General features: G+C 52.7%; 15 protein-coding genes across 15 annotated transcripts; 8 read left to right on the top strand and 7 right to left on the bottom strand.

The window, feature by feature from the left end:
- Positions 1-15: 15 nt before the first annotated feature.
- Positions 16-2,070, top strand: B9G98_02002 (LETM1 domain-containing protein YLH47, mitochondrial; the record flags this gene model as incomplete). Its single annotated transcript, XM_024808559.1, has 1 exon — positions 16-2,070. The coding sequence occupies one exon, from the start codon at positions 16-18 to the stop codon at positions 2,068-2,070; it is 2,055 nt and encodes a 684-aa protein (XP_024664327.1).
- Positions 2,071-3,012: 942 nt separating this feature from the next.
- B9G98_02001 (Heat shock protein SSB) lies at positions 3,013-4,857 on the top strand (the record flags this gene model as incomplete). Its single annotated transcript, XM_024808558.1, has 1 exon — positions 3,013-4,857. One exon carries the CDS (start codon positions 3,013-3,015, stop codon positions 4,855-4,857), a length of 1,845 nt encoding a protein of 614 aa, XP_024664326.1.
- A 63-nt stretch (positions 4,858-4,920) lies between these two features.
- Positions 4,921-6,750, bottom strand: B9G98_02000 (pH-response regulator protein palF/RIM8; the record flags this gene model as incomplete). Its single annotated transcript, XM_024808557.1, has 1 exon — positions 4,921-6,750. One exon carries the CDS (start codon positions 6,748-6,750, stop codon positions 4,921-4,923), a length of 1,830 nt encoding a protein of 609 aa, XP_024664325.1.
- A 684-nt stretch (positions 6,751-7,434) lies between these two features.
- On the bottom strand, positions 7,435-10,047 carry B9G98_01999 (Mediator of RNA polymerase II transcription subunit 5; the record flags this gene model as incomplete). Its single annotated transcript, XM_024808556.1, has 1 exon — positions 7,435-10,047. One exon carries the CDS (start codon positions 10,045-10,047, stop codon positions 7,435-7,437), a length of 2,613 nt encoding a protein of 870 aa, XP_024664324.1.
- Positions 10,048-10,298: 251 nt separating this feature from the next.
- On the top strand, positions 10,299-10,805 carry B9G98_01998 (Translationally-controlled tumor; the record flags this gene model as incomplete). The annotated part of the gene is made up of 1 exon (XM_024808555.1): positions 10,299-10,805. One exon carries the CDS (start codon positions 10,299-10,301, stop codon positions 10,803-10,805), a length of 507 nt encoding a protein of 168 aa, XP_024664323.1.
- A 2,160-nt stretch (positions 10,806-12,965) lies between these two features.
- B9G98_01997 (GATA type zinc finger protein asd-4) lies at positions 12,966-14,651 on the top strand (the record flags this gene model as incomplete). The annotated part of the gene is made up of 1 exon (XM_024808554.1): positions 12,966-14,651. One exon carries the CDS (start codon positions 12,966-12,968, stop codon positions 14,649-14,651), a length of 1,686 nt encoding a protein of 561 aa, XP_024664322.1.
- A 112-nt stretch (positions 14,652-14,763) lies between these two features.
- On the bottom strand, positions 14,764-17,649 carry B9G98_01996 (3-hydroxy-3-methylglutaryl-coenzyme A reductase; the record flags this gene model as incomplete). Its single annotated transcript, XM_024808553.1, has 1 exon — positions 14,764-17,649. The coding sequence occupies one exon, from the start codon at positions 17,647-17,649 to the stop codon at positions 14,764-14,766; it is 2,886 nt and encodes a 961-aa protein (XP_024664321.1).
- Positions 17,650-17,959: 310 nt separating this feature from the next.
- B9G98_01995 (tRNA (guanine-N(7)-)-methyltransferase non-catalytic subunit TRM82) lies at positions 17,960-18,919 on the bottom strand (the record flags this gene model as incomplete). Its single annotated transcript, XM_024808552.1, has 1 exon — positions 17,960-18,919. One exon carries the CDS (start codon positions 18,917-18,919, stop codon positions 17,960-17,962), a length of 960 nt encoding a protein of 319 aa, XP_024664320.1.
- A 232-nt stretch (positions 18,920-19,151) lies between these two features.
- B9G98_01994 (Spermidine synthase) lies at positions 19,152-20,003 on the top strand (the record flags this gene model as incomplete). The annotated part of the gene is made up of 1 exon (XM_024808551.1): positions 19,152-20,003. The coding sequence occupies one exon, from the start codon at positions 19,152-19,154 to the stop codon at positions 20,001-20,003; it is 852 nt and encodes a 283-aa protein (XP_024664319.1).
- Positions 20,000-20,470, bottom strand: B9G98_01993 (Ribonuclease MRP protein subunit rmp1; the record flags this gene model as incomplete). Its single annotated transcript, XM_024808550.1, has 1 exon — positions 20,000-20,470. One exon carries the CDS (start codon positions 20,468-20,470, stop codon positions 20,000-20,002), a length of 471 nt encoding a protein of 156 aa, XP_024664318.1.
- A 35-nt stretch (positions 20,471-20,505) lies between these two features.
- B9G98_01992 (F-box only protein 9) lies at positions 20,506-21,366 on the top strand (the record flags this gene model as incomplete). Its single annotated transcript, XM_024808549.1, has 1 exon — positions 20,506-21,366. The coding sequence occupies one exon, from the start codon at positions 20,506-20,508 to the stop codon at positions 21,364-21,366; it is 861 nt and encodes a 286-aa protein (XP_024664317.1).
- Positions 21,367-21,397: 31 nt separating this feature from the next.
- Positions 21,398-22,652, top strand: B9G98_01991 (Vacuolar aminopeptidase 1; the record flags this gene model as incomplete). Its single annotated transcript, XM_024808548.1, has 2 exons — positions 21,398-22,585; positions 22,641-22,652. The coding sequence occupies 2 exons, from the start codon at positions 21,398-21,400 to the stop codon at positions 22,650-22,652; spliced, it is 1,200 nt and encodes a 399-aa protein (XP_024664316.1).
- Positions 22,653-22,701: 49 nt separating this feature from the next.
- Positions 22,702-23,805, bottom strand: B9G98_01990 (Pdp3-interacting factor 1; the record flags this gene model as incomplete). The annotated part of the gene is made up of 1 exon (XM_024808547.1): positions 22,702-23,805. The coding sequence occupies one exon, from the start codon at positions 23,803-23,805 to the stop codon at positions 22,702-22,704; it is 1,104 nt and encodes a 367-aa protein (XP_024664315.1).
- Positions 23,806-24,038: 233 nt separating this feature from the next.
- Positions 24,039-25,202, top strand: B9G98_01989 (Vacuolar calcium ion transporter; the record flags this gene model as incomplete). The annotated part of the gene is made up of 1 exon (XM_024808546.1): positions 24,039-25,202. The coding sequence occupies one exon, from the start codon at positions 24,039-24,041 to the stop codon at positions 25,200-25,202; it is 1,164 nt and encodes a 387-aa protein (XP_024664314.1).
- Positions 25,203-25,206: 4 nt separating this feature from the next.
- On the bottom strand, positions 25,207-26,391 carry B9G98_01988 (hypothetical protein; the record flags this gene model as incomplete). Its single annotated transcript, XM_024808545.1, has 1 exon — positions 25,207-26,391. One exon carries the CDS (start codon positions 26,389-26,391, stop codon positions 25,207-25,209), a length of 1,185 nt encoding a protein of 394 aa, XP_024664313.1.
- Positions 26,392-26,428: the final 37 nt, after the last annotated feature.

Below are 26,428 nucleotides of genomic sequence, written 5' to 3'. Positions count from 1 at the left end.
TCAATCAGAGCAATAATGACCATAATGCGGTCAATTCTGGTTGGCGAGTTGCCTTTAGTCGCAACATCTAGTCGGTTGGGTGCAACAAGAGTTGTGCTCAGAAAACCGGCGGGGTTCAGTGCCCGCACCATCGCCACGGGTCGCTTTTGCTCCCCCAGGCGTCCTTTGGTGATGTTTTTGGGCACTCCGAGCGCTCTGCGGTTGTGCTCGGTGGGGATTCGAAATTTTGCCACCGAGGATGTCAAAAAGTCTCCCGCTCCTGATGCTGATGATGCTGTTGTTGGCAAGCCCGACCCAAACAGGATCCCGGCCGCCACTGCAGCCAGCAGTTCGGGCAAGTCAGCGGAGACAACCGCCGCCGCCGTTGTCGAGACGAAACCCAAGCTCACGATATGGGAGAAGGTCAAGAAGGAGGCCAAGCATTACTGGGATGGTACGAAGCTGCTTGGATACGAGCTCAGGGTGTCTTTCAAGCTGGTGCTCAAAATGGCGTCTGGTCGCGAATTGACGCGTAGAGAGGACCGTCAGCTCAAACGAACTGTTCAGGACATGGCTCGCCTTGTTCCTTTCTCGGTCTTTGTGCTTGTTCCTTTTGCTGAGCTGCTCCTCCCCATTGCACTTAAGATTTTCCCCAACCTGTTGCCCTCTACCTACGAATCCAAATCGGGCCGGGAAAAGAAACTCAAGCAGCTGGGTAAGACTCGCGGCAAGGTTGGAACATACTTGCGTGATATGGTGAATGGAGCCAAGATCGTTCCCAACCCCAAGACTGAAGAGCAAAAGCAGGCCTTTGATACTTTTATGGCTCAAGTCAAGGTTGGAGAGCGTCCGGATAGTGAGACTACTCTCAAGGTTGCTCAACTGTTTAAGGATGATATGCTTTTGGACAATTTCAGCCGTCCAGAGCTCGCTGCCTTGTCTCGTTACATGAACATGACTCCTATTGGTACATCCACTGTTTTGCGTTACGCCTTGCGTCACCGTATGCGCCAAGTGAAGCAGGACGACTACATCATTGACCGCGAAGGTGTTGACTCATTGAACGCTCAAGAGCTACAAAGTGCATGTCTCAGCCGTGGATTTAAGGTCATTGGTGTCTCTATTGGGCGCCAGCGATCGGATCTGAGCATGTGGCTCCAGTTGCGCCTCAAGGACCGTGTGCCATCGACTATTCTTGTCCTGAGTTCCGCCTACACTTATGGATCTCACGACTTGGAGTCTTTCTATGACGGTGTTACTGCTGTGTTGAGTGCGCTTCCCAGCGAAGTTTACCATGAAGCTGAGCTTGATGTTGTTGAGGACAACGCAACCAATCAACAGCGTCTTGAGGTTCTTAAGGAACAGCAAGATAAGATTATGGAGGAGAACAAGGAAAACGAGGAGTCTGGCCAGAATATTCAGGTCCGTGATCATTTGAATGTTGATGAGCCGGCAGACACCAAAGCTGCCGATGTACCCGATGATACCCCAGAAGCGATGGCTCGTGCTGATTATCTCAGGGAACATCCGATTCCTACTGAGTCCGAGGAAGATGTCGCTGCTGACAGGAGCTCTATTGATCCCATAGAGCTTTCCCGGAAGCAAAAGTCTGATGTGGCTCAACCCACTGAATCTGAGCAGGGTGTACGGGCCGATGCAAACCCCGTTGATCCCATCAAGATGGCAGAGGCCAATTACTTGCGTAGGAATCCCGAACCTACCACCTCCGAAGAGGATGTCAAAGCAGACATGCAATCCGAAGATCCATTGAAGAGCTCTCGTGCGCAGCAGGCACGCCGCAACCCTCCCCGCACTACTGCAGAGGAGGACGTGGACGCTGACCAGAGCTCAGTTGATCCGTTGAAGAGCTCTCGTGCGCAGCAGGCACGCCGCAACCCTCCCCGCACTACTGCAGAGGAGGACGTGGACGCTGACCAAAGCTCAGTTGATCCGTTGAAGAGCTCTCGTGCAGAGGAGGCACGTCGCAATCCCCCCCGCACTACTGCCGAGGAGGACGTGGACGCTGACCAAAGCTCAGTTGATCCGTTGAAGAGCTCTCGTGCAGAGGAAGCACGGCGCAATTCCTCCTAATCGAATCTTTTTAAACGACTCTAGAGGAGGATGTGGACACCGGCAAGACCTATGTTGATTCAATTGCCTTCGAAGGTATGGAAAGCTTCGGCGTGATCCACCCAGAATCCAACCTAGGAAGGACATTAAAGCAGATCAGCCCACGGCCGATCCGCTCAAGAAGCTGTAGATAAAAATTTAGGCAATTTAGTTTTTGTTTAGTGGGTTCCGCTAGAACCGAAACCACCTGCACCGCGATCGGTGTCTTCTAAGGATTCAGCTACTTGAATGTCGCCAATAAAGATCTGTTCAATAATGAGCTGGGCGACGCGCTCACCTTCTGTGATATTATAGTCCTCATTGGAGTGGTTGAAAAGCGCGACCTTGAGCTCGCCGCGGTAATCTGCATCAATGACACCAGCAGCAGTGTCTATGCCGTGCTTGACTGCTAGGCCGCTGCGAGGAGCGACGCGACCGTAGTAGCCTGGCGGAACAGCAACAGCGATCCCGGTGCTGACGACCACACGGCCGCGTGCCTTCAAAACGACGTTCTCAATTGAGTATAAATCATGACCGGCGGCTAAAGAGGAGCCGCGCGTGGGCACTTTGGCCTTCGGGCTGAGCAGCGAGACGCGAAGAGACATTGCAAGTGACGTAAACTGAGCGGCTAATTAAATATAGAAGCAGTGCAACTACGAAATATCGACGGACCGGCGACGAAGTGCGACCAGACTAACGAAATCTGATGCTACAACTTGCAATTGGCGTCTTGTGACGGGCCACAGCCAGGGCCTTGACGGGTCGCAATTTTTCACTGCCTGGAGGCCTGGACGGCTGGGTGCTGCGCGGGTGTTGGGGCATGTACATGCGGTACGAGAACTACGCTGAAAAATTTTCACCTGGGGATTTGGGACATAAAGTGAAAATATTAGGTGAACAAAATTTTTTCAACCTTTAACACAAATGGCTTCTGAGGGAACTTACGCCGGCGCCATCGGTATCGATCTTGGTACGACGTACTCGTGCGTTGCCACCTACGAAAACTCCGTTGAGATTATTGCCAACGAGCAGGGTAACCGTGTTACTCCTTCTTTCGTTGCTTTCACCGACAAGGAGCGTCTCATTGGTGACGCTGCCAAGAACCAGGCTGCTCTTAACCCCAGGAACACTGTCTTCGATGCCAAGCGTCTGATTGGTCGCCGCTTCGACGAGTCGTCGGTGCAGAAGGACATCAAGACCTGGCCCTTTGCCGTTGTCGACAAGAACGGCAACCCCTTCATTGAGGTTGAGTACCTCGGTGAGAAGAAGACTTTCTCTCCCCAGGAGATCTCTTCCATGGTTTTGACCAAGATGAAGGAGATTGCCGAGGCCAAGCTCGGCCAGAAGGTCGACAAGGCCGTTGTCACCGTCCCCGCCTACTTCAACGACTCTCAGCGTCAGGCTACCAAGGACGCCGGTTCCATTGCTGGCCTTAACGTTTTGCGTATCATCAACGAGCCCACCGCTGCCGCCATTGCCTACGGTCTTTCTGCCAAGTCCGAGGACGAGAAGCACGTTCTCATTTTCGATCTTGGTGGTGGTACTTTTGATGTTTCCCTGCTCCAGATCCAGGGCGGTGTTTTCACCGTCAAGGCTACTGCCGGTGACACCCATTTGGGTGGTCAGGACTTTGACACCAACTTGCTCAACTTCTTCCAGGAGGACTTCAAGAAGAAGACCGGCATTGACATCTCTGACGATGCCCGTGCTCTCCGTCGTCTGCGCACTGCCGCTGAGCGTGCTAAGCGCACTCTGTCCTCGGGTACTCAGACCCCCGTCGAGGTCGACTCTCTGTCTGGCGGTGAGGACTTCAGCTTGAACATCACCCGTGCCAAGTTCGAGGCTCTTAACGATGCCCTCTTCAAGTCCACTCTTGACCCCGTTGCCCAGGTCCTCAAGGACTCTGGCATTGAGAAGTCCAAGGTTGACGAGATCGTCCTTGTTGGTGGTTCCACCCGTATCCCCAAGGTCCAGAAGCTCCTTTCTGACTTCTTCGATGGCAAGAAGCTCGAGAAGAGTATCAACCCCGATGAGGCCGTTGCCTACGGTGCCGCCGTCCAGGGTGCCATTTTGACTGGCCAGGCCACTGACGATGCTCAGGACATTCTTTTGCTTGATGTCGTTCCTTTGTCTCTTGGTGTCGCCATGGAGGGCAACATCTTCGCTCCCGTTGTTCCCCGTAACACCACTGTCCCCACCCTCAAGCGTCGTACCTTCACAACCGTCGCTGACCACCAGACCACCGTTCAGTTCCCCGTCTACCAGGGTGAGCGTACCAACTGTGCTGAGAACACTCTTTTGGGCGAGTTCGACCTCAACGGCATTCCTCCTTTGCGTGCCGGTGAGCCTGTTCTCGAGGCTATCTTTGAGGTCGACGCCAACGGTATCCTCAAGGTCACCGCCGTTGAGAAGTCCACTGGCCGCTCTGCCAACATCACCATTTCCAACGCTGTTGGCAAGCTCACTTCTGAGGACATCGACAAGATGATCAACGACGCTGAGCAGTTCAAGGCTCAGGACGAGGCGTTCGCCAAGCGCCACGAGGCCAAGCAGCACCTCGAGTCCTACATCCAGAGCATCGAGTCCTCTGTCACTGACCCCGCCGTTGCTTCCAAGCTCAAGAACAATGCTCGTGAGAAGCTCGAGGGTGCTCTTGCCGATGCCATGGCCGCCCTTGAGGTCAAGGATGCCTCTACCGATGATCTTCGCAAGGCTGAGGTCAATCTTAAGCGCGTCGTCACCAAGGCCTTTGCCACTCGTCGCCAGTAAATCATGAAATAGGTTTATATCTTTGATTAAATTTAATTCATCATAGTCGTGCTAGTTTCTAGGTTAAATATGGGCTGCCTCGGATGTTTTGGGCGTCCCGGGGGTCTCTGAAGCCTCTCTAGGGGTTTCTAGATCGGAATCCTGTGTGGGCGGGGCTGAGGGGGCCAGTGGTTGTGCTTGACTTGATGCGGAAGATGCAGGAGGCGCGGAGATCGCGAGCGGTGTCGATGCAGATGGAGCAGAGGGGGCAGCCGAAGGGGCCGCAGAAGGGGCAGCAGAAGGGGCCGCAGAAGGAGCCGCAGAAGGAGCCGATGGGAATATACCCAGCGCCGCGGACGGTGCGGGCGCGGACGGTTCGTAGCGCGGCACAAAATCCTCAGGTGCGCTGGTAAGTTCAGCAAGTCTGGCCCTCTCCAATTCTTGTTTGTCAAGAGCCTGACTAGGCCGCGGAACAAACGTTGTATTAACAGGCCCTGGGGCAGACACCTCTTGCAAACCCGGCATCGCAGGCCGGGGAGCCACTGACGGCAAAAGTGCGGCTGCTCTTGCTGCAAGCTCGGCCTTTTCTTCGTTAGTAGTTTGCAAAGCTGAGGGCGGTGTATTAGTAGGGGACGGTCCTGCACCTGACGATAGCGACGACAAGTCCACATGCATAGAGCGCTCACTCAATGAAGGATGAGACTGGCTGACATGTGAGGACGTGCTGCCTCCAAGCGTAGTGCGAGACGTGCCTATGATAACCTCAGTCCAAGCAGACACTATGCCAGATTTCTGCTTCAGTTCCACAGTATCTATTAGAGTGAAAGCGGGATCACGTGCGACGTATTTCTGCAAATCTCGCTTCCCAGTAACATCCATTGTCATTTCTAAAACGTACTGGAAAGTGATCAGATCCTTATGGCGCATAGTGGGGAACGAATCAGGGGGCACCCGGAGAGTACCTACAACGTTGGCCACCAACGTCTTCGGGTCAGTATATAGCGGAAGCACCACCTGATCAAGATCTTTTCGGAATGTCTGAGCGTCGAAATCGGCACCATGCAGACGAGCGATGCGGACTAGAGTAAGGATAATTCCGGCCGAATTCTGCACAAGCCATTGGTGCTTAATCGTTAGCTGAACAGGGATCTCTTCGCCTCGAACATAGCCCTTTGTTGGGAGCTCTAATTGCACAATTACTTTGGAGCTTGGGCCCGCCGATCGCCGACGCTGGGTGACGTCAATGGCAATACGCGTAACTTTTGCGGGGGGTAGTTGCGATACATCCAAGGGCACGGTGACGCTGAGAGGTTGGGATGGTGAAGTTTGAGCACTTCTACCTGGTCTTTTCAAAATGCCAGTGACCAAATAAGAAATATCACCCCGTTCAAACGTCAAAGACGACATCAGTCCGGATGCTGGTAAGCTGAACTCAAAGGGGAAGCGGTGCTCGCCAGGAGGCAAAAATAAATAGGGTGTATCAGAGCTTGACGATGTTGTTGTCGCGGTGGCTGACGCTACTGAGGAATGTGCGGTATCCTCAGCAGACCACAGATCTATAGTAAGACGGCAAAGGTCTTTTGTGAGGCCGCTTCGACTCGATAGTATGAAGTTTTTGATGTGAACGAAACCATGAATATCGACTTTGACGCTGGAAACTTTTTGCTTTTTGCCTAGAAGCAGCACTATGCGACCTGCAACCGTTGCACCTGGTGAATACATGCGGTGGGGGTCTTCGATTTCGACATAGAAACGGGGACCACCAGGCTCGCTAGAGGTGATGATCTCGCGCACCGTAGATGCAGTGGGGGTGACTATCAATGGACTATCAGCTCGAGAAGCGGGCTCTTTAGGTGAGAGCGAGGGCGATTGCGTCGAAGGCGCCCATGGTAATTTGAAGCTGAGCCTTCCCATTAAAGCGCTGCCTCGGGGCAGGAAGTGCTACAGCTAAAGAGACTGATAAGGCTCCAAGCTCGCGTTTCAGAGGACCGCACGTGGGGCCACTTTCTGGGATAAAAAAACTCGGGACTCACTGGCGGGTGGTGGCAGGGGGGGATAATTGGAGCGGTTCCAACACGGCCAAACTCTTAAATCTTCGTTATTCGAAGGTACCAGAGTCTCACAGCAAGCGACAAATTGAGTTTCCCGTCGAGATGAGTTCACGTATGAACGAGAGGTTGTTAACTAGAATAAATTACATCAAGGAAGACTAAGACACTCTTCTAGCGGGACCCTAACCCAAGCGAAAGGAAGCGCTCGTTCGACGGCAGGAGGGCAACCTTAGGGTGCGCAGAGGGCGCCTGCCTGCACAATTGCCCCACCGCGGGAGGAGCCCCGCCCGGACCGGCGCCAGCCAATGGCTCAGGTTGTGGCTGCTGTGAAATAGTATTAGTACCTCTATTATCGTCTACACACAAGAACTGTTACTGCACTTAATCTGTCTCCGGAGCTTGGCATGCAGGTGATTTGCATTAGTCGGCAAGCGGTGTGGCTATGTAAGGTTTTGGCGATACCATCAGGGCTGGGGTATCGTTGGCGGCAGCTGCTTGCCCTTAATTGTCCTGGGGCAGAAAATTAACCAGCCGAGACGCGTAGATTTCATTCAAGCAGATCGGTAAAGTTCATAGCAGAGTCGAGCTCGTCCAGGTCCATTGGCCCGGTGTCGAGATCGAATCCGTAGCTGAAGTCGCCCTCCATCGGATCCAGCACAATGCCGGTTGGCTCGTTCACGAGATCAATCTCGGTATGGGGAGCCACATGCTCTGGAACGGCCGATCCGGGCGATCCTCCGGCCGTCTGGCTGATCATGGACTCCTCTTCTCTCGATGACGAGTCAATCACCTCCTTGAATCTGGAGGCGTATTCGCGGGCGATTTTGGTCACTGACTCCCGCCCGGGGGCATCGAGCACGTCTCTGTTTTGCGACTGGCCGAACTCGATCGACCCGTACACAACCAAAAGCGCAACCTCGACCTCCGTAGACGCCGCGCCACCTTTACTTTCTTTTTCAATTAGTTTCCGCGTTTCTTCTGGCCCCAGCACGGGGATCGCTCGCTTGAACACTCCGCGGTTGATGGTTGGCAGGCCAACAGACCGCTCCTGCCATCTCTGGAGCGCCGAAACAGTTTGTGATACATTGGTCGCTAATGATCCGGATAATGGCTTGGGTTCAGCGGGAGACGGATAAAGATGTGAAACCAGTGACTTTGCGTTTCTTGCTACGGCAGCCACGGCGGGATCAGGATGCGAAGACACGGCCGGCCACGCCAACGCGGCTGAAATTTTGGGTAGTACTACAGCCCCCACCACCTTGATGGCCGGCCGGCTGTTTTCTCGCTGCAGTACCTGAAGTAAGGCAGAAACAATATGCAGCGTGCCCAAGGGACTGTGCTGCAACCAGAGATCATGGCACAATTGGTCAACAATAATAGCCAGCAGTGGGGTAAGGCCCGGCTGGATAAAGTATTCCAAGCTCAGAGCAAGAGTTTCCTGGTTAATGACATTAAGCTGGAGTGCACTTGCTACCTGTCCCACCAAGGCGGGCAAGATAGATAGTACTTCACCGTACGGTTGGAGAGCAGCATCACCAATACCCTGACCACCGAATAGTCCACCGATCCATAATCCCAGCAGTTTCAATTGTGTATCATTCAGGTTTGAAACTGTAGGGTACTCACCTGGAGTTTTTAGCAGAAACGTTTGAGACCATGATGACCTGTAGTGCATGTTATTACGAGGATCGGCGAGCAATTGCTTGTCAAGCTGATAGCGAGCAAAGGTAAATTGCAAAAATTCCAGTATGGTGCCAGCATCGCCATAGCCTGCTGCCTGGGTAATAGCTGCATTGGCCGCATTGTCCAGATGAGCAAGCAAAACGTCAAGGACAACCCGCAATGGCACATGCAGGAATAAATGGTCGCAAGCTGTAGGGTAGACAATGAGAGCACCGCAAAGCAGAGCAACGTGATGCCGCATAGAAATTGAGGAGGATTTCAGAAATAGTTTCAGGAACTGTGAACCAATCGCCTTTTGACGCAACGGTCCATGGCTCGCATATTCATGGACAAGCTTTACGGCAATGCTAGTTTCCCAGCTGACTTTTTCAAAGTCTTGGGCTATAATATTGCGTGCGATATCATCCACTTTGATGGTACCCTCTAGAGCAACCGTAGGATCTTCGTGGCGAGCAGGGTGGTTTTTGTGAAGAACATGCAGTACCGTGGAATCGCATACCCCCAGATCAATGCACGTCCGAATAAAACTTGCTCGGAGATCAGAAGCATCCACAATTTCAATGATCTTTTTATCCATTGTAGTCAAAACTCTTGATAGGGCGCTATCGGCGGTAGGATTTGCTGAATCGCGAGCAAGCAAATCTTGAATGACGAGGGGCAGTCTTTTCAACAATAAACCCGTCCAAAGCCCGAAGCTAACGGCACTTTCTGGAGAATTAGCAGCAACAGCACATCCATCAAAAGCAGTGAGCGTCAGCTCATAAATAAGCGTGGGTGTTCGTTCGTTTGGCCAGAGAATATCCAACTGCTGCAAAAACGCCGAACTTTCGAGATGCTCGAGCCTAGACACCGCAGTATCGAGCCACAACAATCTGAAAGTCTTTGATGGAGTGTAGGATACCGTGTCGACCTGAACGGCTTCACCGGTTGCAGCTTCCAAAGTATCAAAAGTGAACAGTCCAGCGATTTCTGGGCCGGCCAGATTGCGGACTTTGGCTTCACATTTCAGCCGCCATTCATAATTAAGATCTGCAATACGCCGCAAAACACCATTATTCCCCATTTTATGCAGCAGAAACAGGCTTTCAGGGCTACCCGAAATGGCTTGATCCAGAATGACATCAAGGGCTTCTCCTAGCCGGGCTACTCGGTCTGGTGTGACGCGCAACTGCGAAATTCCCCGGGAAATATAAATCATGAGCAGTTTGTCTGACTGCGAACGGTTTTCAGGCGATTTGGACGCCCATTGAGCCAGCAATGTCTCCAGAGGCAGAACAGACTTTTGGTCGAGAGCGACGGTGAGGATGTATTCCAGTAACGGCACGTTGGGAACGTTATCGGCGACAACCGCTTCTAGCATCCAGTCTAGCTCCGCCTGTGATACTTCGCACGTGTCCTGTAATTGACTACATAGCCTCGAAAACAATGAGGGAGCCCATCGTCTAGCTAAGGCCGTTTCGGTCAGGGTTTGAAGCATGTAAGCAAATGCCTGTGGGGTGGGTAATATAGCACGCGAGTGGAGAGCTCGGGGCAGAGCTGCTTACGGCTGAAGCTAGCGAGAATAAAACGTGGGTTGCCAGAAATTAGAAACACCACCAAAATTATGGAGGCTCACCAAGCGGTGTCTGGCCAGCGTTGTCGTGCCCTAACCCAAATAAGAAATGCCACGGGGTTTAGATGACAAATGGGTGACGAAGGGAATTTTTTTTTTCACTTCCACTTTTCACGATGTTGATTTTCACTGATATTGTTTCCAATGACGAGCTTGTCTCTGATGCCTTCGACATGAAGGAGGTTGATGACGCCGTCTACGAGGTTGACGCCGAGATGATCAATGTCAAGCCCGGTGCCGACGTCGACATTGGTGCCAATCCCTCTGCCGAGGAGGCTGAGGAGTCCCTGGAGGAGGGTGTTCTCCAGGTCAACAACGTTGTTTACAACTCCCGTCTCCAGGAGACCTCTTTCGACAAGAAGTCTTACATGGTCTACATCAAGGGTTACATGAAGCGGGTCAAGGCCTACCTTGAGGAGCACAACCCCGAGGAGGTTGCCAACTTCGAGAAGGGTGCCACTGCCTACGTCAAGAAGGTTCTTGGCTCTTTCAAGGACTGGGAGTTCTACACCGGCGAATCCATGGACCCTGATGGAATGGTTGTTCTGCTCAACTGGCGCGAGGACGGTACCACTCCTTATCTTGTTTTCTGGAAGCATGGTCTCAAGTCCCAGAAGATCTAAATTAATAAATATTTAGTTAATTTTCTTGGCTTAAGTCGGCATATTTGCAGCGGTTGCGGGTCGAGCGTAAAGCAATGGCGTTTGCAACATCATCAAGATGCCTTGCAAGGCCCCGCGCACGTGTCGCACGCTGCTTTTGTCTAGGATGTATGTGTAATCGGTAACTTTGCCAGTGACTCGAGAGATTAAGCTTGAATAGGGGCGAGTGTCGAGAGTAAGCTAGATAGGGACGAGTGAGTCGCACAGAACCGTCTATTCCAGCTGCCGGCATGACCCCACAACCAAGTGCCAGTGCAAGTGGCTGGGTTCCTTCCAGCCCGGGGCTGGCTCCCTCCATCCCGTGGCTACAGCTTTCTGTATACTAAAGATATTTGGCGGTACCTTGCCCAAGCACTGTATTACTTTTGCATACCTCTTGAGGCACTTACCTGTGGGTTGCCTGTGGGCTGCATGCCGAACAATGCATAAAGGCAGCTCAACCTGCTTTAATTAGATGGACCAACTGTCGCGCAAGCAATTGCAATACAGGTTTCGAAAAATAGGCCATGTGGTGATTTTGTCGTGCGTATCGACAGCTGCTGTCAGTTTGGATGGTGCGGGCATTGTGTCCAAGAGCCTCCTTTTGAGCATGGACAGCTTAAGCTGCTTGTGAGTAAGCTCACACATACATTGGACTCGAATTCAACGCACGAAATGGGCGTCTGGTGTAGTTGGTTATCACGTGCGCTTAGCATGCGCGAGGTCCCCGGTTCGATTCCGGTGTCGTCCAAATTTTTTGCAAGTTTATTGTTAGGTCGTCAAATTTCCAAGACGACATGTGTTTCAACGCAAACTTTGAACAACGCTTGACTCTATTCTGTTTTATTTTTTTCATCAAATCAGACAAAGCTGACTATCTGTTGGCGAATCGCAGTTTACGGCGCAACCTGTATAGTGGTCACGTGGTCGCTGTGGGTTACCGTTTCGCAGAACGTGTACTTTGCATGAGGAAGCAGGCTGAGAGAATCCTGGAGACGTAAATGACATCATTCGACAGCGGCAGGATTTTTGCGTTGGGTACAATTGGATTGCACTAGAATACCATACATTGCCACTGTGTCATGTGATGAGGCATATCATGAACCCTATCTGCGATTGTTCCGGCAGTAGATCTGAGATTATCTTTGTTCAGGTACATGACAAGACCAACCTCAATCATCGGAGGCCGGGAGTTTTTCATGGGATAGAGGGTTTGGGTATAACGTCTATTGCCCGTTTATGAAATGCCTGGGGAGAGTAGGCTGAGTCGCTGCTGATACGTATATATAAAAAGAGTGATAACAAAAATAAAAACGTTTGTAAACCCTCTGGCAAAGCCTCTACTATGTTCAAAAATGGCCAGTTGTCTCGTCGGAATTTTCCGGTCGCCATTTAGGTTCATGACATGACCCCGCGACATCGCGGCTACGGTGACCATCCGTGAGGCTTGCGGGGAGAAACTCTACTGCAGTGCTAGGGTTACAGTTATGTCGGTGCTGGCCTCTTAAAGCGGTACAGATGGAAAGTGGTGAGATGAGCTTGCACAACTAATGGCCACATTATCGGTTGATCTGCTGCCGATGCTGAAAGTGCATACCCGATAAGTTCTATTCTAAGCCAGATTAAGGCCTCTGCATGTCAAAATTTTTGTTATCACGGCAGCCCTATCCCTGTGCAGTTCCCCAGCGTAGAGCGTGGTGCCGTGGACAACCAAGGTTTGCCGCATTTGGATGATCATTTCTAGCAAAAGCATATAATGCTGGCACAATAGCCCAAACAAATGTAAGTGTTGCCCAAGATTTACACAAGCCACTATGACAACTTCTTCGGCGTTTCTGCGTGACCGCTCGCGTGAACACCTGTTCCTTAACCTCATGCGACTCGGCCAAGAATTTTCCTTTTAGTAATCTGGATAAGAAAACTTGGCAAGCTATATTACGCAGCTACTAAACCAATAGTTGCTTGTTTGATTGAAAAAACGTTAATATTTACAGATTAGCCCTGCGATTTAGTCCAACCTAAATCCAGTCACCTTGCTACATCTCTGCGAATTCGATCGCTTTTTCCTTTCCTTATCACTGTTATCAACTTATCACAGCCTATCGGCGTCTTCAAGCTCACAATTTTGATCTTATCGAAAAAATGGAGTGTCCTACCGTGCCTGCGTTGGTACCTGTAGCAATGGCTGGTGGTATAGAACACGAAGCTTCTATTCAGGAACGCGCTATTCCTGTGCATTCTCTGGCTGCTCCAAGCCACCCAGCCCCTGCCCCTATCAAGCTAGAGGGGCAAATGCATCCACAAGGGCCTGGTGCGTACAGTGAGCAGGAGTTGCTAGCTACGCCGGCTCAGCCAGGTCAAGCACCTATTCAGCAGGCTCAGGCTCAGCACGTTCAGCACGTTCAGCAGAATCAGCCGACTCAGCCAACTCAGTCCGCTCAACCAACTCAGTCCGCTCAGTCCGCTCAGCCAGCTCAGCCAGCAGTACAGCCGGTTCAACCACCAGCCGTCCAGCCATCAGCAGTTCGACCTATTCAAGCTGAACCCCAGCCAAACCAGATCGATCAGCCCGCCGAGCCTGTTCAGCCAGTGCATCCTGTTCAGCCAGAAGCAAATTCAGCGTCTCCAAAATCAACTGAAGATGAGTCGAAATCAGCTTCTCCAAACAGCTCAGACAAAGAGGATCTGCGCCACGAACTGCTTCGCCCGACTCAAACCATGTGCTTGAACTGTATGACCACAAACACTCCCCTTTGGCGGCGCGACGAGAATGGCAAAATCTTGTGCAATGCCTGTGGTCTATTTTTGAAACTCCATGGCCGGCGTCGTCCTATTTCGTTAAAGACAGATGTTATTAAATCCCGGAATCGCAGTCGAAACACTGGCCCCTCTCGCCGGTTCAGTCGGAAACAGGCAAGATCTCAACAGCCAGACTCTCTTAGACAGTTCCCGGGTAACCAGATGCCTACGCCGCTTGTTCCCGCTCCCACAGGTGGTCAGCAGGCTTCAGTACAGACTCAGACACCCCGAAGCCAACCCCAAGCTCCCCAACAGCACGCGCAGGCAGCCCTGGTGGCTCCCCAGGCGGTTGGCCAAACACAGCTTCCCCCTGTCACACAAGTGAGTGCGCAGGCGCAGTCCCAAGTGCAGGCAAACCAGGTAGCTGCTCAAAATGCGCAGCTTTTAAGGCAAATGCGTCAACAAATGCACCCACTCCATATGGGGCCTCCAGTTGCCGCCGGTCTCAGCCCTGCCTTGACGGCATACAATTTTTATCCGACCGGAACTCCAATTTTGGGTGCCCAGCAAGGTCTTCAGCCGATTGGCACCATGCAGCAGTCAATGAGCCCGCATTTTGGACCTCTTCAAGGCCGTCCCAGCTCTCCTCCTGATTTTCGCCTGGTGCGTGGTCATATGAGCGAGCAGCTGCTGCCCCGCTCACCGCCCGATCGTATCGCACCTTTAAATCAGGTTCATGCGACTGAGATCCAGCACACGGCCAAGCCGGCTAACAATACCCAAGAGCTGCAGACCAAGGTGTCAGAGCTCGAGGTTATCAACGACCTTTTGCGACGCAGGATCGCTGATCTGGAGTTTGCAGAGTCCAAGGCACGCAAAGAAGCTGCCGAGGCTAGAGCTCGCTTCGAGGAGCTGCAGAGCCTCATCCGCCAAGCTCCTACTCCTGCCGAGCCGGTAGTTTCGACCCCAGATCTCCCTGCGGTTCCCTCTGCCGCCAAACTAACCAACGGCGCGGTGGCCGTCGCCCACTCTGCTCCCGAGCTGGAGACCAAAGAAGTGAAGCGAATCCGTGTTGGCGAGCTTGTGTGATTTTAAAGATATAATGACTTAATGACATATACGCTGCAATGTGTTTTTACAATACTTTTTTTTGTTGACTGAAATTTTTATTCTTCAAAATGCCAATTTGCTTTTATAACACCTATTTAGCCGGAGCCTTACGATTATGAGCCATGTGCGACTTTACAAGATGACCTGCCGCCAGGGCAGAGCATAGAGACAGTTCGCCGGCCAAAACACCAGATGCAACCACACGAGCGAGTTGACGGGCATTCTCGCCAGGGTTTTCGGCATGAGGGCCCTTGACGCCAAGCATATCCAACATTGCCGCTTGAGGCTCGAGGATGGTTCCACCCCCAATGGTGCCTACTTCGAGAGAGGGCATGGTGACTGAAATTTGCAGGTTACCATCAACGTTGGCCATGAGAGTCATGCAGTTTGAACCTTCGACAACTTGAGCAGGGTCCTGACCGGTAGCCAGGAAAATCGCTGCTACCAGGTTAGCGGCATGTGCATTGTAGCCACCAACGACACCGGCCATAGCAGAGCCAATAAGGTTCTTGGAGGTGTTGAGCTCGACGAGATCGTCGACAGTCGTCTTGAGGACTTTTTGAACGAGTGCAGCAGGCACAGTGGCCTCGGCCACCACGGACTTGCCCCGGCCGTCAATCCAGTTCAGGGCAGAAGCCTTTTTGTCTGTACAATAATTACCAGAAACTGACACAACAGACATATCCTCGTATCCATGCTCCTCAGCCATAGCCTGCAATGCACGCTCAACGCCCTTAGAAATCATATTCATCCCCATAGCATCACCAGTGCGGGCGCGGAATCGAATGAAAAGAAGGGTTCCTGCCAGCGCAGTTTTGATAGACGCGAGTTTGGCAAACCGGGATGTGGACTCGAACGCCTTGCGCATAGCACGCAGGCCCTCTTCCGAATCAAGCCACCTTTTAGCTGAAGCAGCCTGGCGCAGGGAGTCGAATGTGACACAGGGGCCGCGGGTCATACCGTCTTGCAAGATTTCAGTAGTGACACCACCACCGCCGTTGATAGCTTTGCATCCACGCATTGTAGATGCAACCAGTACACCCTCGGTAGTAGCCAGAGGAAGGAAGAACTCTTTGCCGTCAATGAGAATCGGTCCTGCAACTCCCACAGGCAACGGCATATAACCAATAACATTTTCGCAGCATGCTCCAAGAACACGGTCATAATCATAGCTTTGCCAAGGCAATTTTGACGCCTCGAGGGTTTTCGTATTAGACAGACGTGATACGACTGAGCGGCGAACCACGACAGCCCGGGTAGCATCGCCAAGCTGCTTCTCAAGAGCATAAAGTGGTAACTTGCCAGACAAGCCAAGATCGACAAGCTCTTCGTTGGTTAAATCATTAGCCATGCCAGCCTTTAGAAGAGCAATGCTGTCATCCATAGAGCGCATAGGCAGCGACTCTGCACTTGGGGTTTCCAACGGGGTGACGATCGACAACTTTTCGCTACTTTGCTGGCGCTCAACAATAACAGGCACACGCTTTTCAACCACCTTGACGACGGCAGCTTGCTTGCGAATCAACCTAAGCAAATAGCCATTAAGAACCAAAGACAAAGCCAACCCGGCAACCAGGCTGCGCAGAATGGAGCTATCTTCGCGACACAAAGCCCACAGGCGGTGGATGAAGCCCTCGTCTTGAGCGCGCACAAATTTGAGGGCCGGAATCAGGGTTAAAAGCGCCGGCTCATCCTTGCGCAGAATATGGGAAGCAAAAACATTAACATCAGGTTCTCTCAGGTCAGCCGAGTCGATCCACAAAGAGATGGGGAAAGAGTAGATTTCCAACCAATTTGCAAGAACAGCTGCGATCAAGAATGCTGTTTTGAAAAGGCTAGACTTCCAAGACGGGAGAATAGGCGACTCGGCGGCTGCACTGAAGTGAGTGCCCAATGCTGCATCCGCGTACTGCTCGGCGGCCTTTTCAGAAACGCCGTCTTCCTCGAGAGCTCTCCTGATAGCATCGTTGCGCTCAACACGCATCATTGAAAGCTTGATTGAAAGGAGAGCGGCGTAAAATGTCGACAGCATGAAAACATCGACGACCAAAAGCAGGGCGCACATGGCGCAGAATTCCCACAGATCCGGGAGTCTGAAGACGACAGCGACTGAGAGAAAAGCAATTTCAATCAAGTTATCGCGCAAAAGCTTTACACCACGAGTATTGAGAACTGAGGTCACGATAACCGCCGGAGACATCTCGGGCTGCTTGCGGAGAACACGCACACACTCACGGTAAAACGAAACTTTAGTGTCGAAACCAACAACGACCACAAAGAAAGGGACACCTTGTAAAAGTACGCGCATAGGCACCGAGATACCGGCTTGGGAAACGGTCACATACGCGATCATGAACGAGAAGGTGGACGAGATGAGGGCCGAGACAAACATGAAGCCACGCGAGCCCAAGGCGCGGGCCTGACGCCAAGTCGAGAAAAAAACGTAGTACATGGCGATGTAGGCGATTCCTACTATGCCCAAATCGAAGATTGGGGTAGCGCCGACGAGGTCTTGCAAATGGTGGAAGCACCACTTCACCCACACCACCCAGGAGTAGGTATCTCTGAGGCGCCATTTCTCAACCGAGTCGCCATTATCAACTGCGAAGCTGCGCACCTTGGCCGCCCACGCAAGATACTCACTTGGGCGCACCAAAATGGAGCCTTCATCCACGACAGCCTGCTCAGGCAGAAGCGAGAGCACGTAGTCGACAGCCGTTTCGCTGGCACCCACTGAGGCAAACTGCAATGGCGCGCCTACGAAACGCGGTGCTTTTGCGTCAAAGTTTGTGGTTGGCGCCCAAGCATCCGGACCTGAAATGAGGTACGTGCGGGAGAGCGGCGACAGGAAGCTGTTCACCGACAGGTCCAGCATGGCAACATACACACCCGTCACCAACAGTGAAACCAAAACAACCGTCTGGATAGGCCATCTGGCAGCTTTGTCTGCTAGACGGGCAAAAGCCGTGACTTGCATGATGGTAAGCATTTTCTACCCAGGAGAAACCCCAAATCACGAACTGAATGCAGCCACAAAATGCAGTGCGAACTGAAGTTGAGGTGCGGGGATTTTTTTCAATTTGGCGTTGCTGTCTTTAGTTATATAAAATAGATATCCTTGGAATACAGACAAACTTTTTTCCTTTTCAGCTCAGGTTTTTGAGCCGGTGCGCCAGGCTTTTTTTCAGATGAAATCTTGCAAGGGAAAGGGCAACATTAGACAGTGGTCACGTGACTATGGTGGGTGGCCGAATCGAGGCCTGCCTGCTACTGCTGCTGGCCTCAGTTTAGTGTTCGGGGCGCTTTCGCAGCTGGCCCTGAATGAATAGCGGGACCTCTTCTGATTGCGGTAGTTCGATTTCTGTGAATTGCGGAGGTAGTGAGCTGGTGACGCGCAGCTTGTTGGCGAACGCTACGTAGACGTCATTGCCGTCAACTGCTACAGCCGTGATCTTATCGTTGGTCTCGTACTCGGCAACAAGCTCGAGATTCGGTGCCGACACCCGGAGGATCTTGGTCGTGCCCTCGACAACAAGGAGGATGTCGCCCTGGTACTCGACCAGAACAGACACATCGATCTCCTCGAGGCCCAGATAGTACTGTCTGAGAGCGAATTGGGCAACTTGCTCGCCAGACTCTAGATCCCACGAGCAAACGTAGTCGTCACCGCCGCCAGACACAAGAGTCTTTCCTACCAGGAGCAGCTGCCGGATGTACTGCTTGTGGCCGAACAAGAACTGCTCGATCACGTAGGGGTGAGCCAGCGAGGACACACGGATGTGCTCGTCACGGTCGCCGGTGATGATCCACTTGTTGTCGTATACCTCGACATTGAGCAGCATTGAGACATGACCGAGGATGGGCTCGATTTTCGCCTGTCCTTTCTCGTCACAAACAGGCTCGGTCGAGTAGAGCGGCACCTGGTACACATCCCCGAACTTATCGCCCACCAGCGCGGAACTGCCCGCAGTAGTGACAGCAGACGGACGCTTGGGGAATACTCGGGCAGAAACGACGTCCAGATCTTGTGTGTACACGACCAATTGCTTGCCGTAGTGGTCGATACCAAGCCAGTGCTTGTTGTCTGGGGTAACTGCCAAAGCATCGACAAAGTTGGCATTGCCCTTGGGTGCGGCCGACTGGTCGACCGTGACCTGCTTGGTGACAGCGCCGTTTTCGACCGTCAGCAGCCTGCTGCCTAGACCAACAACAGCCTTGCCGTTTTTTGCGACGATTGAATGGGGCATGGTGAAAAAAAATCTTAACTAAGCGATTTTTTCAGATCCAAAAACCCGTGGGGTTGGGAAATACCAATACGGCAGTTGCAGAATAATGATACGGGGCCAGATGAGGCCAACCTAGGAACAACCAGGCGCCGGAAAAATTTAGGGAAACTCTATCCCCTGTGCGTCTGACCTAACCCTTGTCCAGTGGTCGGTTAAGACACTGCGCAGAGGCTACTAAGCGGGGGAAACCACCATGCTCGAGAACGGCTGGTTTCGAGAAGAAAACGAGTCGTGGAATGGGCAGAGCCTGTCTCTGCAGGTCGACAAGGTGCTCTATGTGGGCAAGACGATGTTCCAGGATGTTTTGGTATTCAGGAGCACAAACTACGGCAACGTTCTCGTGCTGGACGGGGTAATTCAGGCTACCGAGCGTGACGAGTTCGCCTATCAGGAGATGATTTGCCATTTGCCGTTGATGTCGCACCCCAATCCGAAAAGAGTGCTTGTTGTTGGTGGTGGTGACGGGGGCTGTTTGCGGGAAGTGGTCAAGCATGCTGGCGTTGAGACGATAGAGATGGTGGAAATCGACCAGACGGTCGTCGACCTCGCCAAAAGGTTTCTGCCAAACATGGCCTGTGCATTCGACAACCCGCGCGTGACGCTACACATTGCCGACGGCTTTGAGTTTTTGGCAAACAACCAGTCCAAGTACGACGTTATTATATCCGACACCTCAGACCCCGAGGGGCCCGCTGAGAAGCTGTTTGAAGAGAGCTACTTTCAGCTGCTTTCCGACGCTCTTGCTCCGGGCGGGATTGTGGCAATGCAGGCCTCGGAAAATGTGTGGCTCAAGCTTGATATTCTCAAAAGCCTGCAGGAGCGATGCAAAAACGTGTTCCCGACCGTGAACTACGCTACGGTCTGTGTGCCGACCTACACGTCTGGCCAGCTGGGGATGATGATCTGTGCAAAAGACCCACAGACTAATTTACAAGCCCCGGCCGCCAAAAAGCATATCCCAGAAGATGTTCGCTACTACAACGAGGGCATTCATAGGGCGAGCTTTGTGCTCCCCACATTTGCTAAAAAGTACATAAATAATTAGCCAAAGATATCGTCGATGGCGTCTCGTTTTTTCTTGCTTTTTTTCTTTTTCGGTTTGGCCGGCTCGGGCTTTTTCGCGGCAACCACAGGCGTAAAGTCTTCAACAACCTCTCCAATGTCCTCCAAGGTCGGCAGCTGGGTTTTGCGACGCACGTCCACCATGGGAACCTTGGGAACCAATGGCTCTAAAATCGACCATATTTTAGCCAGTGACGCCAACAGAGCAAATCCCAAGGTAATGAACGCACCTTGAGCCAAAATGCCGTGAAAGCACCGGTATGCCTGGGGAATCAGCCGCTTGACAAGATAGCTGCATACTGTGGGATCAAACTTGACTGCAAGCTGGCGGACCCGGCGGTGCAGAATCCGGAGGTACTTCCACCATCTTTGCGAGCGATGCTGGCGAAGGTTTTTGTAGTATATCAGGTGCAGAATCTCATACTCACTTTTTAGGCCCGCTCGATCCATAAGGTAAGCTTTGGCTATCATTATTTATTTCATAAATGGCAGAGGAGGCTATCCGGCTATTTCAGCTTGCGGGCGAGCTGGAAGGCCAGGGAGAAATGAAAGAGGCGGTAAAGACGTATAAACAAGCATTCCGGCTGCGAGACGACGTGGACGTGCTGTATCGAAAGATGAGAATGCTGGAGATCGGTCAACCGGAAGACAAAGAAGCCGCGGAGAAACCAGAAATCCAGCCCAAGGGCGAGTGCTATTTGAGCCGGCTGCCTACCGAATTGATTGCCAAGATCCTTTTCTACCTTGCACAGGACTCTCTCAAGGCCTACAAGCGGGCCCAGAAATCAGGGCGAGTGTTTTGGATCCCCCACGACAGCGCCCTGTTTTGGGAGCCCATGTGCCTTGGTACCTATCAGGATGCAGCCCTACATGTGCACAAGTATATCAGCTGGTACGAAATGTTCCGGAAAAGACCAACAATGCGCTATGACGGGGTGTATGTGGCCACCTGCAGGTACTATCGCGAGGGCGAGCAGGAGGGGTCCTCGTGGTTCCCGCCGACAATTGAGGTTATTTATTATCGATATTTGCGTTTTCTGCCCAACGGGTCGCTCCAGTCGTTACTTTCAAACGACTCGCCAACTACAATGCTGCCGTTTCTCGACTCGCCAAAGGCCTTTGAGGGCAAGTGGGAGTTGGATGCAGAAACCGGTGAATTAAAAATCGAGACCCGAGGGCCCGTCAAGCACTACATTCTGCATATGGACCTGCGAGTCATGTCTTCGGGCGGCAAGCTGCACAACAAGCTGAAGTGGCAAAATTACCGGTTTCTGAACACTCTACAAAACTCCTACGGCGAGTTTGACCTCAAAAACGATAAAAGCTTCTTCTTCCACCGCGCCTGAGGTTGGGACAACGCCGTGCGTAATCTTCCCAATGGACTTTTGCCGGTTCATGGATGAGCACCCCACGGTGTATCACTTTGTGGAGGGGCTGAGACATAAACTGGATGCCGCGGGATTCAATGAGATCACCGAACGTGATCTCGCTCGCATCAGACGCGGCGGCAGGTACTATCTGACCCGCAACGGCACTAGTCTCGTAGCGTTCGTCGTGGGGTTGGACTTTATTCCTGGCCCGGACGGGGCTAATGTGGTTGCCACTCATGTCGATGCAAACCGGTTGACATTGAAGCCCTCCTCAATCGCCAGCTCAGTTATGGGGTACCTTCAATTCGCCACCGCGCCGTACGCAGACGGCGCCAATGCCAGTTGGATGGATCGCGATTTAGGGCTCGGCGGACGAGTGGTGGTAAAGCAGAACGGCGCAATTGCCTCTAAATTAGTCCGTCTGCCTGGTGTGATTGGTTCGCTGCCGACTCTCGCTCCGCACTTTGGTGCCATGCCGGCCAACCTCGAGCAAAAGCCAGTGGTTGCAAGCAGCGGGACAGAGCCTGAGGCTACCGATGAAGAAAAGCATGCTCCACTATACGGCAAGCACTCTTTGCGACTGCTGAGGGCTGTTGCAAAGGAGGCTGGCTGCAAGGTCAACCAGATTCTCGAGTGGGATATGGAGTTTTTCTCTGCCGAACACGCTAAAATCGGCGGACTGGACAAAGACTTGATTTATTGCTCTCGTATGGACGACAAGTTGTGCTCATATGCGGCTATTGATGCTCTATTAGCAGCACCCGAAGCAGCACACGTGTTGCAGATTGCCGCCCTCTACGACAATGAGGAAATCGGGTCAGAGACCCGCCAGGGTGCCAAGGGTAATCTGCTCGACGTTGCGTTGACTGCGGTTTTTGACTCGCTCAATGCAACCATTGACGAGCGGCGCCAAACAATTGCAAACTCGTATCTGGTTAGTGCAGATGTTACGCATGCCGGGAACCCCAACTACGCCGACGCCTATCTTGAACACCACGTTCCTCTCCTAAACACCGGCGTTGCCGTCAAGCGGCTTGGTCGGTTTGCAGGATCAGGCGTAGATGCCGGCGTTGCCCAGCTCATTGCTGCACGCTGCCACCAGAAACTTCAATATTTCGCCCCGCGCAATGATACGCGCACGGGCGGGACCATTGGTCCCATGCTGGCCGCCTATACAGGGATCCCAACCGTAGACGTGGGCATCCCCATAATGAGCATGCATTCGATCCGGGAGATCACCGGTGTAAAAGATGTCACATTAGGTACAAAATGGTTTGCTGCCTTTTTTGCCCAGCCAATTTACATAGCTAATTAAGCATCGTCTTCTTCGAACGGAGCCAGCTTGCCGGCTGGTTTGCCAGCGGGCACAGGCACGGTTCCTGTTGAGTGTTTACGATCCAGGCCGGGACGCTCGTCTAGAACCGGTTTAAGCGGGGGCGAATGCGGGGGCGACTGTGGGGCCGGAGGTTTAGCAGCAGCCTCGACGTCAGAATCTTCGTCTTCGTCTTCTTCGTCGCTACTTGCAGCACCAAGACTGAATCCTTTGCTGGGCGGCTTGTCGCCGGTAGCAGCAGTCAATGGCGAGAGACCGGTGAGTTGGGCGATCTTGGCCCGACGGGCGGCCTCTTTAGCTTCGGGGTCATGGTACTTGTTGCCCTTGACGAGCTTCTTGACGTCAACAATGATTTCCTTGAAGCGATTATAAGGGATGTAAGGAATCATGTTTTCAATACAGTACTCCTCCAGGGCCAAGCCCCGGCGAGCGAACAGGATGTCTGCCTGAGAAGCCGCCGCCAGGTCGGACACACCGTCGCCCAAGAACACGACTTTGGGCTGCACGCCCTCGACGCTGTCGCGGAACTCCTGCACACTGCGGGCCTTGTCATGTCCCAGCTCGGAGTCGTGGCGCCAAATAGGCTTCCAGACTGTGCCATCTTCGGAAATCTCGCCGTCGTTGGACACGATCTTGATCTTGGCGCTCTTCTCCTTGCCGAGGAATTCGTCCAGCGCGGCGCGGAGCAGCGGCTTCATGCCAGCAGAGATGACGGTGAACGGGATGTCGTGGGTCTGCAAGTACTCGAAGAACGTGTAAAAGTCCGGATCAATCGTGAGCTTCTTCTTGAGCTCGGCAATCGCCTCGGGGAGCGTAACGTTCAACGAGCCCCACAGCTCCTCAGAAGCGGCCCTAAACGACATTGTCTTGCCAATTGATTTGTCGAGACGCTCGCGCTGCTCAGGACCACAGCCGAATTTGTCAAACAGCACATGGCCTGTGTCCTGGAAAAAGATCGTGCCGTCGAAATCGGAAAACACGGCGATAGGCCGGTCTTTTTCTGCCAACGCCGCCAGATTGCCACTGCTGGGGCGCGGAATTGACAGGTTTTGCAGAATCACTGGCTGGGGAGGTTGGGTCATGGGTGGGTAGCAACTACAAACGTTTCTGAGGTATCTAATTAGGTGGGCAAGTCTGGGGTGTAGGGTACCTTATAACCCACAAAAGGCTTGGCAGGCGGCAAACCAGCTCAACCGCGCAAACACAGCACGTTTCCCCCTAGCCATTTTTTCCGGCTGTCGTTGTTTTTTGGCCCGCCTAAACGGGCGTCCGCGGCGCAGCGGTATTGTTTTCTCGTGATTACGTTTTTGCAGCAATGAGCGTTAGTTTGGACGGTCCGACCAAAAAGTCGTTTGGGCAAAATGTGATTATTCTGACGAGATCAAACATTGTCAATGTGCTGCTGCCGTTTGTGCCAATTGGGATTTTCGCTGGCTATATGGGCTACGGGGCCATTACCGTTTTCGTGACCAACTTTTTGGGGATCGTGCCTCTGGCCGGGCTGCTGGCGGACGCCACGGAGATTCTCGCGGACTCTATGGGACAGACTATTGGCGGATTGCTGAATGCTACATTCGGCAACGTCGTCGAGCTGATCGTCGCAGTTGTCGCTCTCAAAAGCGGTGAAATCCGTCTGGTGCAGACGTCGATGCTGGGGTCGATTCTCAGTAACTTGCTACTGGTGCTGGGATGTGCGTTCGTGGCCGGCGGTTACAACCGTCTGCAGCAGTCGTTCAACATGACTGCAGCGCAGACCATGTCATCGCTGATGATGGTGTCGATCGTTTCGTTGCTGATCCCGGCTGCATTTGTGTTTGCAGTCCCCGGGGCGTTGACGAGCGACATTGTGCGAATTTCCCGCCAGTCGTCCATTATTCTGCTGCTCATCTACGTGCTTTACCTGATTTTCCAACTGCACACCCACCGGCAATTTTTCGAGGGTGACACCCAGGCCGTTGAAGAAGAACGCAGGCCCGACGCATCCTTCTCGCGTGCGGAGTGCATTACTTTGCTGGCTATTATCACGCTTGCAGTTGCAGTGTCTGCAGATTACCTTGTTGCGTCAATTGACAGTTTGGTGGAGGTTACAGGCATTTCAAAGACGTTTGTGGGTATGATTTTGTTGCCGATCGTCGGTAATGCCGCAGAACACGTAACAGCAATTCTCATGGCGATTCGCAACAAGCTCGACCTGACCATGAACGTTGCAGTGGGCTCGTCAATGCAGATCGCCCTGTTCCTGCTGCCCTTCCTTGTCGTGCTCGGCTGGTGCTTAGATCAGCCCATGAGCCTGTACTTCCATGGCTTTGAAACCACAATCATGTTTGTGTCGGTGCTGCTGGCCAACTCGCTCATCCAGGACGGCGAGTCCAACTGGCTCGAGGGCGTGATGCTCATTGGTACCTATACAATTATTGCCATGGCGTTCTTGTCCTACCCCAACATCGAGACCGACTTCTGGTCGGCAATTAGAAAGTAGGTATTTAATTATCTTTTCGAGGCTTGTCGATTTCCGCGGGACGGTCGTTTTCTTTGAGGGATTTCAGCTCTTGGTCGAGCATGGCGAACTTTTCTTCAACCGACAGCTTGGTGATATCAATTAGGGATGCGTGCGGGATAGTGATCGGATCGTCCTGGTTATTGGCCACTCTTTCGGCCCAGTCAAGCTGTTTAGGCGTAGCGTCGTGGCGCACATACGGCGACCCGATCCGCTGCTGCTTGCTTTTTTCCATCCGGGCTCGCCAAATCTGCCACGCCGGATCCTGGTCTGGCTCGACCCACTCAAAGCCGTCGCCTCCTCTAGCCCAATATTCTTTGATCAAAAGCTCGTCTTCGCTTTCCACTGTTTCAAGGTCTCGGGCTTGGAGCTCCTGGAGCATTTTCACAGCACACTCGCCGTGGTTCTCCGGAAGCGACCGGTTCATTTCGGCCATCAGCGAGGCCATTTTCAGCTCGCGAGCCCGCTGGGATCTTTGGGTAAGAAGTACGCCCTTGGACCATCGAAGCACCTCACCAACGCCCGATTTGGAGTTTTGACGGGCCAGTGTGCCATACACAGACACCGCCAACAAATATGTAGCGGCCATAGACAGAACCATTCCACGATTCTCGGTCCAGTCACCAACCAGCCCGCTGGCTAAAAGCTTGTCCAGCCCAAATAGTGCTGCACCCATACCGGCTGCCCAAAGAGCCACGATTTTGTATATTCTCCGGCCGGCTACGGCCTGGTGCGGGCTCTTGCGCCCACTTGTGAGATCGAGAATGCGAAATGCCACGTCAAAGTCGCAAAAGTATGTCGCTCTTCGAAACGGAATCATGGATACAGTCTCGGATAATGCAGTTTGGGGGTTCTGTTTATTGTATGCCTGGAGAGCCAGGATGCTGGCGGTCGCACTGGGCGGTGGCTGTGCAACGAAAAATGCTTTGAGAGTAGGTTCGTCGATTTTGAATTTATCAAGAGCCTCTTGGAGTACATTGCGGGCTTCTTCCACTGACTTTTCAGATTGGCCCAGGGCCTCGGCGGTGCTGCTAGCAATGTGATCGTTTTCCAGCTTCGCGCACGCCCGCAGGGCCTCACTGGGCTTTATCGTGGCCGCCGCTATTTTTGTTCTTAGCGACGCCACATCAAGAGAGCCCAACGTCGAGTTGAATCTCAGGAACCTCTTCATGGAAATTTTCGGTTAGCTAATCGCGATCGCAGAGAAG

The sequence above is a fragment of the Wickerhamiella sorbophila genome (assembly GCF_002251995.1).
Source record: "Wickerhamiella sorbophila strain DS02 chromosome Unknown contig3, whole genome shotgun sequence".
Lineage (NCBI taxonomy): Eukaryota > Fungi > Ascomycota > Dipodascomycetes > Dipodascales > Trichomonascaceae > Wickerhamiella > Wickerhamiella sorbophila.
The sequence above is the reverse complement of the archived record's forward strand: the minus strand, read 5'-3'. Positions and strand labels throughout refer to the sequence as shown.